Source organism: Haemaphysalis longicornis, unplaced genomic scaffold (genome assembly GCF_048455015.1).
Source record: "Haemaphysalis longicornis isolate Haplotype H1 unplaced genomic scaffold, Haemaphysalis longicornis Haplotype H1 scaffold_1, whole genome shotgun sequence".
In the NCBI taxonomy this organism is placed as follows: Eukaryota; Metazoa; Arthropoda; class Arachnida; order Ixodida; family Ixodidae; genus Haemaphysalis; species Haemaphysalis longicornis.
This window is the reverse complement of record NW_027526203.1, coordinates 130,781,858-130,800,681: the sequence shown is the minus strand read 5'-3', so window position 1 is coordinate 130,800,681 and position 18,824 is coordinate 130,781,858. Positions and strand designations below refer to the sequence as shown.

Here is an 18,824-nt window from a genome sequence, read left to right as displayed (position 1 = left end):
TTAGTTTTTTTAACTCCGGAGCGGTCGCCGCGAAGCCCGCGCTCACGTCCGCGCTCTTACGTGTGCGCGATCGGCAATTTCTTGGTATTTCTAACTGCGGACACGAAAAATTGCGATATGGTAAACAGCTTCGCTGTTAATATATCAGGCGTTGGCATTGCTTTAGTGGCGTTGTACTGTTGAGTACGGGGACCCGGGTTCGATCCCGGTCGCCGCGGCCGTTTTTCCAACTCAGGAGAAGAACGGAACTTCAGATGCAGAATGAAACATCCTGCATCGTACTGTGAAGGAAAATTTGACATCCACTTCAAGTGCAACCGTAAGGCTACATTTGAGGTGGATTAACGGCTTCCTTTGTAGCCGTATGGCTGCATTTGAGGTGGCTGTCAAATGTTCCTTCGCAGAAGCTTACTCCACCTTGAGGATTTCCTCTAAATGTGGTTTATTAAATTCTGCATCGTATTTCGAGAGTGTGGACACGCGAGGTGTTCTCCGGTTGCTCGAGTTGAGTCGCATTGCTGTCGCCGTATGTTCCCTGCATGGCGCTATCAGCCACTCACTTTTTCTCGTCGCTTCCAGCAGGCAAATGGCCTGACAATGTTACAGTAGATCGCCTTAGATTAGATGGCCTGAAAGAGTTGCAACAAATATTTTACCAGCAAGTACACAGACTTTAGCACGGGGTCTTCCAGCAATATGTGATTTCCCCCACAAGAAAAAAGATGATTGAATGTCCCGCGACACCATGTCCACCTAACGCTCCGGGTACGGAATCAGAAAAGCTGAAAGGTTGCCGCCACCCCTAACCGGCACGGGTTTTCTCGTGGGTTGAAAAACGGGGCACACTGCAGCCGGGGCATCGCCATGGGTGCATCCGCTCCACGGACCACTCCAAAGGTCACTACCTATCTGCGCTTAATCAGGGAGGTTGCGCCCCTGTGTATCAGCGACAGGCGCGTAGCCAGGATCTTATTTCGGGGCGGGGGGTCTAAGGTTGCGTACACTCACTCGGTAGTTTACTAGCGCCTTTGAGGTCTCTCTCATGATACTGGTCTTGATTATTATGGTGTTTTAATGCCAGGTGAAGTTGTGCGGTGGCTGAAAGTCAGAATTCCGCGTGGTGCGGATCCGCGCCGGTGAATCATGGACGTAATGCACGCACGGCTAGGCATACATTACATGAAGATAGCTCTATGTGATTACTTGCGATAAAATAACGTGCGTATTATGATGAGTGTGGCATCAACAACCCCAATGTCGAAAGAGAGAGTGAGAGACAAAACTATTTGAAGCAACCCATGTCCGGGCTGCCGAAAAAGGGGTTTTGGTGGGCCTGGAATACGTTTAGACGGGTACTCTACCGGAGTCAGTGCCCCGCACGTGGGCAATGTGCCGGGCGAGGCGAGGCCAGAGAATCGGGCGATGGTGCGGTGGAGGAGCGGCCCAGCTTTCCCATGAGTATACGGAACATGTGAGGTGGTAAAAGGTGTGGATGAAGAAAGTGGGGTGATCGCCTGGCGCGAGGACAAGTCCAGTAAGTATGATTTACGACAAGATAATGATTTACGGTATGATTTACGGCACACACCTGACCGTGGGGCGTGCCAGTTCGGATCATATGACGAAGAATGAGGTCGCAAAGGAGGGAGAGAGACTGCGCGTGCGCCTTATCGGCGTATGAGCTCAAAGTGGGAGGACGACGGTTGCGGCGGGATCTGCCAAGGTCCTTCAGATGGTCCTCCGAGCCTTGCGGTGCGTTATTTTAGGGCTGTAGTCCTGGGGCCAGGGTTGAGTGCACTGTAATGAGTTGTCCCTTGGTATTCTCCAATAGCTACATTATTCTCTGTCAAGTTTCCCATGCTTAATGCGTAAAGGCCGTTGGTCTGCCTGAAGGCGTGTATTATTTTGTAACTTGTCTGCACCGGACATCCCCTTTAGGTGTAGGTCGCATTCAATTTCAGTTTAGTTCAGTATCAGTTTCAGTTTATTGTCATGTTAAATACAGTGTGTAATTCCTGGATAATGAAGATGAATTTACTACAGTGTTCACTATTCAATGCATATGGAACTTTAAATTTAGCAAAGAAATTAGTAAACTCTGATTTATTCGAACAAGAAGGGGATCTTAAATTAGTTCGAATTAAGCGGAGTTCGAATTAGCGAGGGCGGGCGCTTTGAGCGGCCATCGCGCCGCGCTGCGCGGGCAGACCCTGGAATTATTATCCGCGAATAACGCGTGATGCTGCACGTGATTTCGAGAATTAAGAAAATGGCGCCTCGATGATAGTTGATTGAAGGGTTTAACGCGCTGACGCAACGCAGGCGATGAGGCACGCCGTAGTGGAGGGCTCCGGATTAGTTTTGACCACCTGGGGATCTTTAACGTGCGCCGAAATCTCGTACACACGGGCGTTTTTTTCTTTTCGCCTCCATCAGAAAAGCGGCCGCCGCGGACGGGAATCGAACTCGCGTCCTCGTGCTCAGCAGCACAACGCCTTAGCCACTGAGCCACCTCGGCGGGTGAAAATGGCGCCTTGTGACGACTTGTGCCGCAACATTTGTGGTGCCAGCGGCGCCCGCTGTGCAATCGAAGACCTGCTACGCACCGGAGCGCTGGCGTGCGCTGGTAATCAAGTGCATTCCGTGCCTCGTGCGCGTTTGCGTGTGCTTATTTCTCGTTGTTTTGCGTGTCTCTTAAATTTGGTTTTGTTTTGCAGTGCATTCCACTCACTATGGGCCGACTTCCATCTCCGAGGAGTGATGTAAGCCAGGGGCTGCTAGTTTAATTAAATTAGCCGCTGTGAACACCGACGCGACCGAATTATCGGGGTTTTTCGTCCGTTGAAATAAACAGCGTTGTGCCAGGACCCGGGCGTTAGTTCAAATTGACTGTAAGTTCGAAGTAACGGAGACCAACTTTTACTGACGGCGCCGTCTGATCATGCTATCGCGGGTATGTTCTGTGCAAGTTAAGCAGAATGTTACTGTGCTTGGAATTTTCTCGTGAGATCTGAAGAAGGAACTATAATAAGGTCCAACTATGTTGGTTTCAAACATTAGGAAATAGCGCATTTTCAGCGGACGCGTGCGCTGCTGATATTCAGACGAGTACATACAGCCGGTTTTAAAGCTAAATGATATGTAGCTCTTTGCAGTACTTGAGCTTGGACGCAATTTTTGTATGTGTATGCAGCGCATAGAAACTTAGTAGTTTTCGTTAGTGACTCGAGAAATATATATTATCTTGGGAATATTTTCGGTCCACCAGAAAACATGGAGCATCGGGCAGTTGTGCAGAGCCAGCAGAAGCTTAAGGCTTTCGTCGATGCTCGAAATGAGTCAGTGTTTTGTTTCCCGCTGTGCACAAAAAAAAAAAAAAAAAAAAACCCATCCATATTGGCATGGCCCGGCCACGGCCCCTTCCGGCATACTTAAATGCTATAAACTATAGTATTCAGCAGGAAATTGTCTGTAATGGGCACAGTTAAAGTATAGCTCTGGTTGACAGCGACCGTGATGTTCAAACTGAAGCATGTTATAGGCTACTAAGCCAAGACATGCAAGATTCGCTGAAAATTTGAAAGTAGTTTAACGGTGATAATTCCTCGATCATTTTCGTTACTTAAGTAATGCTGACGATTGTTCAAAGATTGCTCCATGGGACAGAAACAGTTACGACTATATGGATCTATGCAGGTCCACATCACGGCGCACCCCAAGGTGGTGGGGGGGTGGCATAGGTATGGTAGTGCTCTTGACAGGGCCTGTGGTCTGTGGCGTATTTTAACTCTGACATTCATTTGCCATGCCAGACTGAGTCTGAGCATTGACAAAACGCTACTGTTGTGCCCACAAAACTTCAAAGACGGCAAGGAAGAGTTGAAAAAACAAATCTTTCGGAAATGCACGTTAGTTTTCCCGCCACCAGTACGAAGGTTCGTTGCTTGCGCACGCTGCTATTATAACATTAAAATAAAGTGCTACGATGGATGCATGCGTCAGCATTAAACGTGCTAAGAAAAGTCACGATAACGGGCACACCATGCGACAGCCGCTTCCAGTAAATGCTTGCCAAAACTGCAGCAAGCACCAATATATTTAGGGGCAGCCCTCTGGCAGCTGTTACCTGGGTTTGGCGTCGGCGATTATGTCCGAGTAACCGAGTGAGCGAAGGCCGCAGTGATGGCAGCAAAAGAAACGGAGAGGAGCGTCTGGCGAATGGTGAGGAGGAGTGTCACGACCTTGGCATCATCTAAGGCCGCCATACCGCACGCGCGTTTATGGCATCATCTCTCTCACTGGCTCCCCCTCACTCTTGTTTCATGCGTCACCGCGAAGGCCCTCACCACGGAGCAAGATCTTGCTCCGTGGCCCTGACACATTCCCCAGACGCTGTTACGTTCGCCGCTCATCCAAACCACGTGATATTTGCGCTGGAGGTTCAAACACAATTTGCAGCAACATGCTCGCTGCTCCCCCGTGCGTGGCTAATCCGAACCACGTGACATTTGCGCGGGAGGTTCAAACCCCATTTTTAACAGCACGTTACAGGCGGCGGCGACGACGCGCTGCGAGGTGATAACAGCAGAGTAGCCTGCGCCGCCGTGCGTTCGCCAATCACGCGATCGCTTCCTGAGACACAGCAGCTATGCGCCTTGATCGAGAAGACTAAAGTTCGCGCTGCGCACAAATTTCGCATTAGGGAGTACCGTATTCGCAAGGCGCTTTCCTTGGTATTTTTTGCTAACGCCGCCAAACCTAGCTCCAGCTTGAACAGCTCCGCCCGTAAGAAATTATGCCAATGCATATTGTTTTAAACATCGTGAGGTGCAAAACATTCCCGCGCTTGTAGAAAACTTTCAGTCCACCCGTGTAAACGGGCACAAAATTGCAAAGTAGGTCTTTCGCACCATTTTTCTTAGTTGGCCATCTTTCACACCCGTTTTCCTAGTTTTCAACGCCATAATTTCTAGCTTTACACCCTTGTGGGAAAAAGGATGTTAGCATAATGAAAACTCTTCTTGGTGGGTGTTGAAATGGTGTGTAATAGGAGCTTGATATGTAATAAAATTTTATGACTTATTGAATATAATAACCACCTCCCGGTTAAAAAAGTTGATCTGATTTTTGCGACCAGCCCACCGACGCTATCAGGGGACTTTTCTCTGGTGGCTATAAAAGCAAGAAGAGCAGATCTATTTCTAAGTATGTAGCCGCTCTGCCCATGCATCCCGTTGATTTTCTTGCTCAATTCATTTATGGTTCAAGCGTGACTCGTACGTGTTGAATGTGTCTGTGTGTCATGCTGCGCGCTCAGCCGATCCACATTGTCAGCGTCACTGCGCTGCACACACCCTTTTTATGGTATGAAGGAACCTTACACCCTTATTTTATGGTGTTTCCAAGCACCCTTTTTTTCACCCTTCCATTTTTTTTTTACACAAAATACCCTTAAAGGTGTGCGCCATGGAACAAGATTTCCACACTCTTTTCGGCTAAAAATGGTGCAAAAAAAGTTTAGTGTGATGTTTAACGCCATGGCGTCCACGTACAGTTGCATCTGCCAACTTCTTATCTACCGCGCAACATATTGTCACGAAGCCAAGGACGACGCAGTTGTCTTGAATTAGAAACAAGTTTATTGGAGCGAAGTTGTGCTCCCCTAAAAACACAAAAGAATACCGAGGCGGCGAAGCAGCGGTCAACAAAGTGACTAGCACAGGCGAGTGTCGTCGAATGAATGCCGCGGCGTCTGCTCTGCAGGCTTTTATCTTTCGGCGCAAGTGTTTCTGGAACCGTCGATTCACATCCAGAACATTGTAGATCACAGAGGATTATTCTGGGCTAGTTAGGGCGAAACAGTCTGCTTATCTGAATGTGATAGCCCGTGCGGCATAAAAGTAAAGAATGTAAGACGCGCTTCGTTTGGAACGAAGATAACACAGCCGGGCGTGGCCCGGCACTAAAAACAAACAATAAATAAACAAACCCATACATGGTTCGCGGCAATATCTTTCCCAATTTCTTTGGCGCCGAAAACAGGACGTTTACACTGCAACGTAACGCTACATTATTTAAACCATAGGACATGTGCACATATGGCATGACCGAGAAGTCTTTTTCCTAGACTCAGCTTCCCTGCGCGCTACCGAAAGAGATTTCACCCACTTTTGTACTTTGCCAACGGCAAGGTGTATCCCAGCCGACGCCAGCCTTACTATTTGCTCATAAAAACTGCTGCCTTACCGATGAACCCACGACTTGGCAAAACCGCAGCGTAAGAAAGATACAGCTATGCCGGTCTTCACAATCTTGGAATGCCCAGAATTTAAATTGAGCACCGGCTTCCTAGACCTAGGGCTATGCTCCTAGGAGGAGGAGGAGAATAAACTTTTATTGAGCGTAAGTACTCATGGCAGGGCACTCGCCCGGTGGAGGGAATCCTTATTCCGGTATACCCAGGCTACGACTTGCCGTTCACGCCCTCTTTACCAGTTCTTGCTGGTGTACAAGGTTCGGATCAACCAGACGAGCCAACCACTGCTCAAAAGATGGGAAGGGGATAGGGGGTAGTTTGGGAGTTTGTTGGCACTTCCATACCTGGTGGTACAGGGTGCCGGGCGTCGGACAGAAATTGCAAAGGGAGGGATACTGAGTGGGGTAGATAAAATAGACGAAAATGCAGTGGGAATAGCAATTTGTCTGCAATCGCCGAAGAGATGGTGGCTTCTCTGGTTAACCGAGGATGAGGTGGTGGGAATTTCCTTATGCCAGCAAACATGTCTTCTTTCAATAAACAACTTCAGGTCCTAGAACTAAATCCGGTTTTGCTCTGTGATTTCGAACGTAAATTTTAGACCTAAGCCACACTCCTTGAAAATTTTCGCTACGTCAGGTACCCTGCGCACGAGATGACAACGTTCTGTAAAAACTAGAAATTCACCAACATACCTAGACACTTCTGTGCACATCCCGCTTAAGTTCCTTTCACGATTTCTGTCAACCTTAGCCAGAAGAATACTGCTAAGCACTGGACCCAACTTTGAGCCTATGCGAATTGCACTTTTCTGCGTGTACAACCCATCTCGCCCCTCAACAAGGGTAGAATTAGATGAAGAAAGTTGCAGATGACATCTACGTTTACGTCTTAAGATGCATGACAAGCTAGCATTACTCCAGCGTCGAGGGGGCGTTTTGGAACGGAGTTGCTGCATTTGCTATGTATGCTTTCCAAGTGCTGAAGGTCGGTGACGAGAGCTAGGCTAGCCACAATGGTTAATCAATGCGGTTAATCACAAACGGTTAATCACACTAAACTCGGAGGACATCTACGCTTGCGTGGCTTAAGATATGGGCATGGAAAAATTGCGGCTGCGGGGTGTTGGTCAGTTCGAAAGCGAGAGCAACAGTGTCAAGGTTTAAAAGTGTTTATCGGGGTGGCCTGACTGAAATTATGAGTTTTACTGTACACAAACAGAGGGAGAGATAGAAAGAAGTTTCTTTGTTGAGGAAGATTTATTGAAAGTTTGGGAAAAGGGGGCAAAGAGATGGTAGACCCTATGGGTTGAACCAGAATTCTATTGTCCCAAAATCAGCTCACTCTGATCTTGAGGTGACAAGCTGGTCAGGGCAGCCTGTCATGTGTCGATATCAGTTGGATATGCAATGTTTGAGCTGTTCACCCCTGAGTGTATCCGTGGATAAGACCAGGTTTCGCAGAAGAGAGTGGGCGTTTGCCCGCATTTAGCAGTTTCAAGTTAATGTCGGGCAATTCCTACCAAACATCTTTGCCCATCTAGATTTGTGGATATATACGCCGGCTTGTATCCGGAGAAGAGTTAGCAATTCTTGAGTGATGAAATCCCCGTGTGGCACGGGGAAGGATGGTGTTCCTAAGTGTAGGGTGAGGGGTCGTTTTCCATATTTTTCAGAGAGGGGAGTGTGATAGTCGTGGTCAACAGGGAGCACGGAATGCGAGTTCGAGTGGATATTGGTCGGCGGCGTCACTCCATTCCAGGCCCTTATGTTAATGCGTTGATGATTGTGAACTTTTATCAATGTGGATTGAGGAATCTTTCTGAAGCGTTTAGGTACTCTGCCTGTAGCCAAGAGACTAATGGCCTACTGAGCGTGTGTAATGGTGTTTAAGCATCTATTCGATACTATTCCGGTAGAGGGATCGCAAAGAGGATTCAATTCCAGTATGTAGGAAGGTAATGCAATTCCACGGATTGTGACGGCACTCCAGTACGATAATTGTTGCCTGCGTACTTTCGAACGTCCAGGCGTCGGTGTGTACTGTTGTTTTCATGTTTTTGGAACTTTCTTTCAGAGAATTTGATCCTGGCTTGTCGCCTGTCCTCGCGTAGGTTTGTATCTATGTTTTTCAGTTGGTGGAGGGCTTTTATGGGAATTCGCTGGATGGGTGACCTATTCATCGTGGCGCCCAGCTTTTTTTTTCTGGAGGTGTGCCTACATTTTAGAGGACGACCCATTCCCAATTTCTTTTTCCCAGACACTCCTTTTGTGCTCGGAGAGTGGCCTCTCTGACGTCTTCTAAGGTATTATAAGACACAATTAAAAGGAACTTGCGGTGATCGTGAAAACAGGAAGGTTCCCTGTACTTCCCCTGTTTAGGCCCTTTACAATGTGAGTTAAATCGTGAAACATTTCCTGTATTTTGGCGATTGTGAGATCTGCTCTGCTGCTTGTCTGTTGGGCCATACCGAGGACTCTTACGTGACTCGATTCGGGGATCACATGCTGGCAGATTTTGCGGTTTTTTTTTAATTTGCCGCATGTCGTCATTCATCGTTTGCCGGACTGAGCTTATGGCGGCGACACAACCGTGCAAATTATTAATTTATTTTAAAATTTGTGTAATTAGAAGCCATATATACTCCTTTTTGCTTCGTATGGGATGTATTTTATTTCATTTCTGGTAGCAATGTAGGCTTTCCTTGGTTTTTGAGAGCCTGGCGTTAATGGTTTTCCCCCTTTTTTAACTAGGTGACAATGTTCGTCCCGCTGCCATTTTAGGTCATCGGAGAGGCGCTTTGGTGGAGGAGGAAGTTGCGATCACGGCTGGCGACCATGTCTGCTTAGCAACAAACTTCAGTGCGCAGGCGTGCTGTACTAGTACCATTGTCCTCCTTTCTAAACTCAAGTTTCCGCTACTTGGTGCTCCCAATTCCGGCGAGCCCTCGTATTTGGCTGCCTCAGTTGCATGCAGTTTCCTGTTAGCACCGATGAAGTACTTCCGCGGACGCTTGATGAGCGCGGCTGATAGCGGATGGCTAGCAGCCACGGTAAATCAAAATATGAGCCTAATAACGCTTGCGCGTTAAAAAAGAATCTCCAGGAGACTGCTAAGTGGTGATGGCCTGGGCCATTGCATGTCATGTCAAGGAAAGTGAACGCCCAAGGTTTCTGCCTGAGAGTGTTGATGTCTACTCTGGAGTCGAAGGTACGAGGTTACGTCACGAACCTTCCCACCTGTTAACTGATTTTCTAGTTGGGTTGCATGTAATAGTCGAATATAAGAAAATATGTTGTTTTCTTGTCCTTACTGAATCAGCTTACTGCGAAAAAGCGTTGACTGCGTTAGAAAGAAATTTTTAAAAAGTGGAAGATAAGCCAAGCAAGGTAAAGGAACGTGCATTAGCACTACTAAATCACCGCCACCTGCAAAAAGAAGCGTCGAATGTGAGGGAGGCGAAACATAATGTTTTAGATGTGTTATTTGCAGCCAAAACGCACAAGACAGATGTACCGTTCCGTGCAATAGTATCTGAGAAGAAGACGTGGCATTCTAGCAGGTCTGCATACCTGCAGAAGCATTTCAATTCGCCGATTCAGAGGGACCCATTCTTTGTGTCAAATCCCGGTGCGGTCGTGAGATACCTCCAAGAACATAACCCTGGTACTTGTCAAGCGTTCAGCGTGGCAGCAGAAGATCTGTATTGCACCATTACGCATGACAAACGTCTGACAACCGTCAGGGAATCTACAACTGATGACAACGATGAAATGCAATTCAGAACAAGTCCGCGATATTAGCAGTTTCGTTGAGATTTTATTTTATCTTAATTTTACCCTTGTTGAGTGGCGAGATGGGATGCATGCGCACAAAAGGGGAATTTGCATGGGCTCAAAGGAGGCTCCAGTGCTCAGCAGTATTTTTTTTGGCCCGTTGACCTCCAGTGCTTAGCAATATTTTTCTGGCTAAGGTTGACAGAACTCTTCAAAGTAACTTAAAGGGACCCAGAAAAGCTTTGTGAAGGTGGCAATCAAATGCCTTCATGTGGTAGAACACATAACGGGGGATTTTTGAGCCAAGTGCGAGCCCCATACGTTGTACGGATAATTTGTAAACAAATTTTGAAGATCGCGTTTCTCGGCCGATGAGCGCGCCGCCGGAGCGAGCCGACCGCGGCCGACGCAACGCCGACCGCGGCTGACGCAACGGCGAGGCGCCCCCCTGACTCCGGCCGATCTTCGGTCGCCGGCAACGTCACTGCCATTGGCTTCCGGTTGCCCTTCCTCCTTCCTGCGCGATCCCGAGGCAAAGGCAGGTCTGCAGCGATTGACGCGTGCCTAGGCGCAGGAATGTAGCTAGCAGAGAACGGAAGTCGAGCGTCGCGATGTCACATGGCTATTCCCAGTGTTTCCAGCTGCTTTGAAAGAAACAGAGAGGAAGGCGGAATCGATCGGAAAGGGAGGGGAGGTGCACTTAATTGCTTCTGGCGCAGCTAATACTGAATTTAGATCAATAATTCCAATGGCATTGCATCGCTATGTTGGTACTACGCGACAATAAAGGCCTTTTGTAACTTTTACGAAAGGCTTTTCTGGATCCCTTTAAGTGGGATATGCACAGAAGTGTTTAGGTATGTTGATGATTTCTAGTTTTTACACAGCCTTCGTGATCTCGTGCGCAGGGTACCTGACGTAGCGACGTTTTTTAAGGAGTGCAACTTAGGTCTAAAAGTTACGTTCGAGCTCCCAAAGGAAAACTGGATCCAGTTATTGAACCTGAAGTTGTTCATTGAAACAAGATATGTTTGTTGGAAGTTTAGCCCCAGGTCGAGGAAGCCGGTGCTCAATTTGTTGCAAGTGTACCCAGGTCAAGGAAGCCGGTGTTTAATATCAATTCTGGGCATTCAAAGATTGTGAAGACCGGCATAGCTGTATCTTCCTTACGTTGCTTGTTTGCCAAGTCGTGCGTCCATCGGTATGACAACAGTTTCTATGAACAATTAGGAAGGCTGACGTTGGCAGGGTACAGCCAGCATTTAATACGTCTTGCCGGTGGCAAAGTACGAAAGTGGGTGCAATCTGCTTCGGTAGCGCGCAGGGAAGCTGAGGCTAAGGAAAAAGACTTCTCGGTCGTGCCGTATGTGCACATATTGTCCCATGATTTAAAGAATATAGTGGGACGTTACAGTTTAAACGCCCTGTTCTCGGCGCCAAACAAATTAGGAAAGATATGTAGCGCGGTAGATAAAAAGTTGGCAGATAGATTGATTTATTGATTGATTTTTTTGTTGATGGATTGATTGATTAGTTATTTAATGAGTAATCGAGAAATTGTTAATTTATTTATTATTAATCAATTAATCAGTATTAATAAATAATTGTATCAATTAATTGCATTAATTAATTAACGGTCAATTAATTGATCGATTGATTGATTAATAGATCGATTCTGTCATTTAACGCGCCGACGCAACGCAGGCGATAGGGCCCGCCGTAGTGGGAGGGCTCAGGATCAATTTTGACCACCTGGGGATCTTTAACGTGCGCCGAAATCTCGTACACACGGGCGTTTTTGGTTTTCGCCTTCATCAGAAAAGCGGCCGCCGCGGCCGGGAATCGAACCCGCGTTCTCGTGCTCAGCAGCGCAACGCCTTAGCCACTGAGCCACCGCGGAGGGTAGTTGGCAGATTCACCTACACGTGGACGCTGTGGCGTTAAACATGTGTCAAGACTTGGGCCTTGCAGTGTTGGTTTCATATGATTCCATTTTTCTGCGGTCAAGTTTATATTGGGCAAGCGGGCCGATGCTTTGACATTCAGCTCATGGAGCATAGACGTTCTTGGAAAGGAGATGAGGATTCACACATTGCACAGCGCTGCAAAAAATGTAGCGGTTGTTCCCTGTCTTTAAAGATACAAAAGTAGTCGCCAAACATCAAAATCAGTATGTCAGAGAGATAATAGAGGCTTTTCATATCAGAACGGACGAGGGTAAGTGTGCTAGTGCTCGTTCTGCGTCATTACTGGACAAGGAATTTGAATTCATTATCCCCTAGCACAGTGCAATCACTTCTAGGATTCGGAGCAACGTCACGTGTCACACGGTTTGAGGATGTTAACCTGTGGCCGATTACATGCACTCCCGGTGTAATCCGTCCACGCGATTGTACGGTTTTGTGTATGTGTTTCAGGTCTTTGAAAAAATGACAGCGTCTCCACTCCGTGGATGATGGCGAGGGTGCAGAGTACGGGGACTCGAAATGACATCCAAGTTGCGCCCCGAGTGACATCCAATTTGCGCCCCGACTGTCATTCGATTTGAGCCGTGAGTTGCACCTTGATTATTCCCTAAATGAAACTGCAACTCACGGCTCGAATCAAATTTCGCTTGATTTTCGCTTGATGGTGGTGTGCGCGCGGATGGACGCGGACGGACCTAGGTCCTAAGGTACTCCACACCGTTACAGGCGAAGGAGTAAGCCGTCTGACTCATCGGTACTGACTCACGGTCGTAGCCCAATGGATAAGACGACTCACTAACTCTGTCTCGGCTACCGGACACAGGCTCGAATCCTGCTGGTGCCTGTGCGATTTTTTGCGATTGTAAATGCTATGCGCACGGAATCGGACGGACATTGTGCGGTCCTAAGGTGCTCCGCACCTAAAAATCTGTGGTTGATTCCTCTGTCATAGGAATCAGTAAAACACGAAAGTAAAATGTGCAGCGAAATCTCCAGCTGAGCATGATTTGCGGGTCGGCGGCTGTCTTGTGGGTGTGCTTGGCTAGCGACGCAGTGCTGGCGGTTCGCTTCGGCAAAGACGTACTGGCGTCATTTTCGTGACGGATATGACGTCAAATAATTTTTGGGGTATCGCGGCATAAAACACTTTCGTGTCAAAATATAAAACATGAAAACAAACAACCCTAAGTATAACGTACTGATGATGATGATGATGATGATGATGATGATGCTGATGATTGCTATTGGTTTCCCCTTTGAAGCGGGGTGATGACATGTCATCTTACCAAAAAGCCCTAATACAACCATGTTTTACACTATTGGTTTAATACTAGCGCTGCTTAGGGCAGGCACTAAAGCTTATTAGGCCCGAAATACTTTTTTTTCCCTGTTACAGGTGGTAACTGTCCTAGGCAATATTCCCCTCTCTGCTTTTCGTCCACCAGCATTCTAATCTTCTTTTCGTCCCCTCGACAGCTTTGAAGTTAACTTCCTCTCTGATACCCTTAAATCCTATGGCTTCTTGAAGCCCAATATTCCCTTCATGTAGATTTGGATGGATACCCTCACATTCGAATACTATGTGCCGCATAGGTTCTGTTTCTTTTACGCAGACCACGCATACCCCATCATTTTGTGAATACTTCCCCACAAAGCTCTTAGTTCGCAGGCAACCTGCTCTAGCCTCAAAAAGCAAAGCACTGCCATGGGAATTATCGTAGAAAGTTTCCTTTCTGATGTTCAATTTCTCAGCCCTGTACACCTCTAACGACGTTTTAGCTTCTATTTTTTCCCTCCATTTATTCGTTTCAATCTGCCTTGCCTCTTTTTTGGTTACCTTGGCTGTTTTGGATTCTCCACTGTTCTTTCTGTATTTCATCGTTAGCCTTCTGGTCTTTCTTAACCACTGCATGTCCACGCTTTTCAAGTATAGGTACCTAAATACCTTAGCTGCCCACCTTCGTTGATCCATTGCCCTCAACCTCATCTCAAAGCATATTTTACTCTGTGCTTCTCTAACTTCAAACGACGCCCAGCCCATATCTCCCTGAACTGCTTCGTTACTTGTTTTTCCATGCGCGCCTAAGGCCAAACGTCCTAGCGTTCTCTGGTTTACTTCCAGGCCTGATAGAACGTCTGATTTTAAGCAGAGTACAGCATTCGCAAACGTGAGACCCGGAACCATTACTCCTTTCCACATTCCTCTTACTACTTCATATCTGTTATACCCCCACAGAGCTCTATGCTTCATTATAGCTGCGTTTCGCTTTCCCTTAACCTTAAGTTGCACCTCGTGAGTTCTTAAGTAGTTATCCCCTTCGTTTATCCACACTCCCAAGTACTTATATTCCTTCACTCTAGGTAATTCGCCTTGCTGGATAGACACTACATCAGTGGTAGCGTCACTGAAAACCATTATTCCTGATTTTTCTGCACTGAAATCTAACCCGAGGTCGGTGGCTTCCTGGCCGCTAATATTTATCAGCCGCTGCATATCGGATTGGTTATCAGCTAAAAGAACAATGTCGTCTGCGTATAACATTCCCGGAATGTTGTACCACTTCGCCTTGCAGCATATAGGTTAGGCTAAACCCTACTTGACTTTCTTCCAGTTTCTTTTCCAACCCTGCCATGTAAAGCATGAACAGTATTGGGCTCAAAGGGCATCCCTGTTTCAGTCCCCGATGGATGTTGACCTGCCTGCTGGACGCATTTCTGTCCTTCCCAAGTAAGGTGCACTCTATTGTCTGTATAGATTGCTATAAGGAACTGTACTAACTCGTCATCTAATCCCTGGAGTTTCAGCGTTCTCCACAGCCGTTCTCTGTTTACGTTGTCATATGCCCCTTTAATGTCCAAGAACGTGATCCATAGTGGTCTATTCTGTGTTTTCGCAATTTCAATGCATTGCGTTATCACGAACAAAGTGTCATCCAGTCGCCTGTCTTGTCTAAATCCATTCTGCAGTTCGCCAAGTATTTCATTTTCTTCCATCCATGCTTGAATTTCTGATTTTATCGCCTGCATTACGAATCTATACACCACTGACGTCACTGTGAGTGGTCTGTATGAATCAATACTGGCTTTGTCTCCTCTGCCTTTATATATTCAATTCATCCTACTTTCTAACCAGTCCTCTGGTATTTGTTTGGTTTCTATCACGTTATCTATTGCTCTCATAAACGATTCCTTATTTTTAGGTCCAAGCAGGTTTATCAGTTGCATTGGTATTCCGTCCGGGCCCACTGCTGTCTGGGGGGAAACCTTTTGCTCTGCTTTTTTCCAATCAAGGTTGCTCAAACTTATTTCCCTTACCGCAGTCTTCTGTGGCGCTGATGTTATCGGTGCTGGTTTCCCTGCCACTCTTTATTACTAAAGGTTGCTTCCCCTCAAGAAGACCCTGTGTGTAAGGGTGCACCCTTTACAGGCCACTTGCTTCGTCGTACTGGTGTCACTTCCGTGACGTGTAAAAAAAATCAGTTGCGAGGTTAGCGGTGTGCGTCGTCCCCTCTTCTTTTGTCCCTGTATTTCTTGCGCTGTTTTTCGTCACGAATTTGAATCTGAACTAACTAGCTAAACTTGCCACCCTACTTGACTAGAAGAGGAGAGAGGAGTGGGGATATGAGGGGGAGGGAACGATAGAAAGCCAAACCAAGGAAGGAAACTAAGAGGAGGAGGGGGGGTGAGGTGAGTGGGACGGAAATGTGGATTGCAAAAAAATCTCGCAAGGCAGGGGACGAGGAGGCAGAGTGGGGAGGAATGGCTACCTGTCAGCGGAGGCGCTAGCGCTTCCGGTGTTCGAAGCCATTTTCAGCAAACTTAATGGATATACGCCCCATTTTGCCTTGGCGTCCGACTACTCTCAGGAGAATGCCCTCTGGTTCCTATCACACGGATCGCCTGCTCTGCAGTAGCAAAGGAAAAGTCACGCAGCACCGGTAAAGCGTGCTCATCTTGACTGTCCGTCTCCGCATGAGTGCAGAATGTTCGGCCAAGGCGGGTGAGGCCAGCCGCGGTGGCAGCGCAACATTACTTCATTGAACGCCATTGCTATGCGTCCGAAAATACAGCTCCGGCGAATTGGTATTATACGGTACTTTTCACGGCGCTTGTGTGAGCCGATGGATACTGCGAGGGACCTCCGACTGGAAGCGGAGCGCTTGCCGGCTGCTTCCACTTCGATGCGGTAAATATCAGTTAGGATCGTGCCAGCCTCACTGATTCGCACGAGCCTCATGAGGCTCGCAGGAAGCGGGTATTGGCAGAGCAGAAGTGAATGTTGAAAATCCTCTGCCGGCTCACCTCGCAGTATGCTGTGGGATTCCATGTGCACGCTGTTGATAGCATTGAAGAGCCGTGATTGGCTTTGCGTTCGACCGTAACTGCTGCCACGCGTATCGTCATACTGAAAAATGATAAAAGCCTGGGGGACTCCCATCTAGGCTAACGGCATAAACGCATGGAATGGTGAATGTACGTAAGTGCGTAGCTCACGCAACATGTATCGCGTTTTAATAATCCAGAGCCGTCCTTGTTCCGGGACGTTCAAGGTTCCACTATATAGGGTCTTGCATACCAGCAGCACACCTACAAACCGTGTCAATGCGGCACGGAAAATGGGCAGCGCTCATCATTTTTTGCGCACCAGTCGTGTCCCCGCGATCTGTGCGCAAACATGGCTGGTGTCGGTGACGAGACGTTTACCATACGAGTGGGTGGGCAGTGCAGACGTGGAAAATTGGGGTTTTTTTTGCTTGACATGTACAAAGGACTTGCAAAAGCGTTAGTAGGATGTATCAAACCTAGTTGCTATGAATTCCACACGAGCAGTTGTGCTTTTTTACGGTTTCTACAAAAAGAATTAACCTGTAGTACTTTTTGCTTCCATGTGGTCAGCAAATTGAACCAAGCTAAACAGGGCTTAATTTCCATAACTCTCCACGATTGCGTCACTCCTCGCTGCAGCGCTACACCATAATTTTGCAAAGCGGCCTAAACTAGTACAAGTAATAGTTTAGGCCGCTCTACAATTTTCCGGAATCAGGCGCGTGATGCAATACTGATACTCAATGTGCGTAAAAGCCCCTACCTCAATGGCCCCTTTACCTGTGCTCCCGACTTCCTCGGCAACTCGCTGGGAAGCGGTACGCCCTCTTCGGACAGAAGCCGCACACTGCCGTAGTCCTTGTCACGGAAGGCCACCGCAAACAGGGCTCCCCCGCGGAAACAGGACAGCCGGGTCTTTACCGCAGACGACAGGCCTACGTCTTCCACGCGACAGTCCAAATAAACCGCCATATTTTCACGCCGTAAGCACCTTTTCCCTCCCCTTACTGAAAGGCTGCAGAGGCCCCCGAGAATTCCTTACAGGCTTTAGGGTGAGTCTAGAGCAGCCTTATCATTCAGAGCTCGTCTGAAATCACAATATGGGTGCGTTCTTCGACACCATCTTGTCCTGGACGGTTTGTGCGAGTTTCCCCTTCGAAATAATTATTATCGGAGTCGTACGTTTTTCTGCTCAGCATGTCCCGTAGCACATCAAACGGGTCACGACAGGGATGTCCAAGGTCCCGCGATCAAATCACTGCGGTCTTGTCTTGGTGGTTTGCAAAAGTGTTACGTAGCAGTTATACAGTTGGGTACCTTCGGAAGTCCACACAGCACACTCTTCAAAAAATGTAGATCTTGACCATGTGTTTTCACACCTGCAGTATTTAACAGCGCCATGCAGTCTCTGTCTTTGCGGTTCATGTCAAGCTGTCCTTGCTTGCGCAAAATTATTCGGAGTGGAACAGAGCTTCCGCGGCCAACTAAGACACTTGCTCGAACAAGGCGCTTTGTCGGGGGCGCTCTTTCGTCGTTCCCTTCCAGCGGCACAGTTGTTCGACGTGGCTCGTTGGCTCGTGGCGTGGGCTAAGCAGGCGGGAGCATTCTCAGCACCGGTAATGATCGACACGAATGCATCGTGAACTTGATACAAGCAGCACTCCACCGGGTATGACTGAAATCCAGGGAGCATGAGTGATCACCAGTCGAGAACGTGCCCTAGGAGCACAACTCTACATCGAACTTGCACAGTTGCGTGGCCAACGGACGAAGACAAGCCGCAGAACAGCGGCAGCTGCCAAGCGAGGTGTCCTCATTTATGTCACGACCAGGCAGCGCTTGCGTTCTGTACATTGGCATCGATTCGTAGCGAAACGCGAGCAAACAATGTTGCGCACTGTCTCAGGAATGCGCCGCGTTCGACCGCCGAGCGAACACGGAAAACAAAACTCCCCTCGGCAACGCGCGGTTGCTACGAGAGACACGAGGCTGTCATCTGGTGGACCTCTCAGCAATTAAAAAGCCCGCGCCGATCGGATCGCCCGTACAAAGGGTGGGTCTGCGCTTTGCATTTTTCGTTACCAGGCCCGGCAAAGCATTCTTGGTTCTTGTTACTGCGAGGCAGTATATGCCTAACCCTCCCAGTTTTCATCCCGGTGGATCCGCTTTGCTCGGCACCGCTCCGTCGTTCCTTTTTGCCGCCGCCTACCCCTCATTCACAACTCTTTTATGCCGGTGTCTGCGCACATAAGAGAGAGCGGTTGCCGGTTTTTGCGTGCACGTGCGGGGAGTGGAGGGAGGAAGTGGGAAGGAGGGGTGGGGGCGCACGCGAATCTAGGTTCCATACCCTCATTGATGACATGTCCGCTGTGCTGGCTGGAGGCTTACACGCGGACGTCAAACAGCCCATTGCGACCTGTCCAGTGTCTTCACAGTCCAACGGATTAGTTTGGTGCGTTACACAGACGGTAAGATGCCTACGACGCGGCAGGGTAACAG

At 48.1% G+C, this 18,824-nt stretch overlaps 1 protein-coding gene across 1 annotated transcript in view; it reads right to left on the bottom strand.

Moving 5' to 3' along the window:
- The window catches only part of LOC144180091 (intraflagellar transport protein 140 homolog), a 67,236-nt gene extending 48,988 nt beyond the window's left edge, over positions 1-18,248 (bottom strand). Inside the window, exon 1 of the mRNA XM_077708500.1 lies at positions 17,106-18,248. Coding sequence (XP_077564626.1) covers positions 17,106-17,297 — 192 coding nt within the window. The 5' untranslated portion in view covers positions 17,298-18,248. The remainder of the gene's footprint in view (positions 1-17,105) is intronic.
- Between the last annotated feature and the right edge of the window lie 576 nt (positions 18,249-18,824).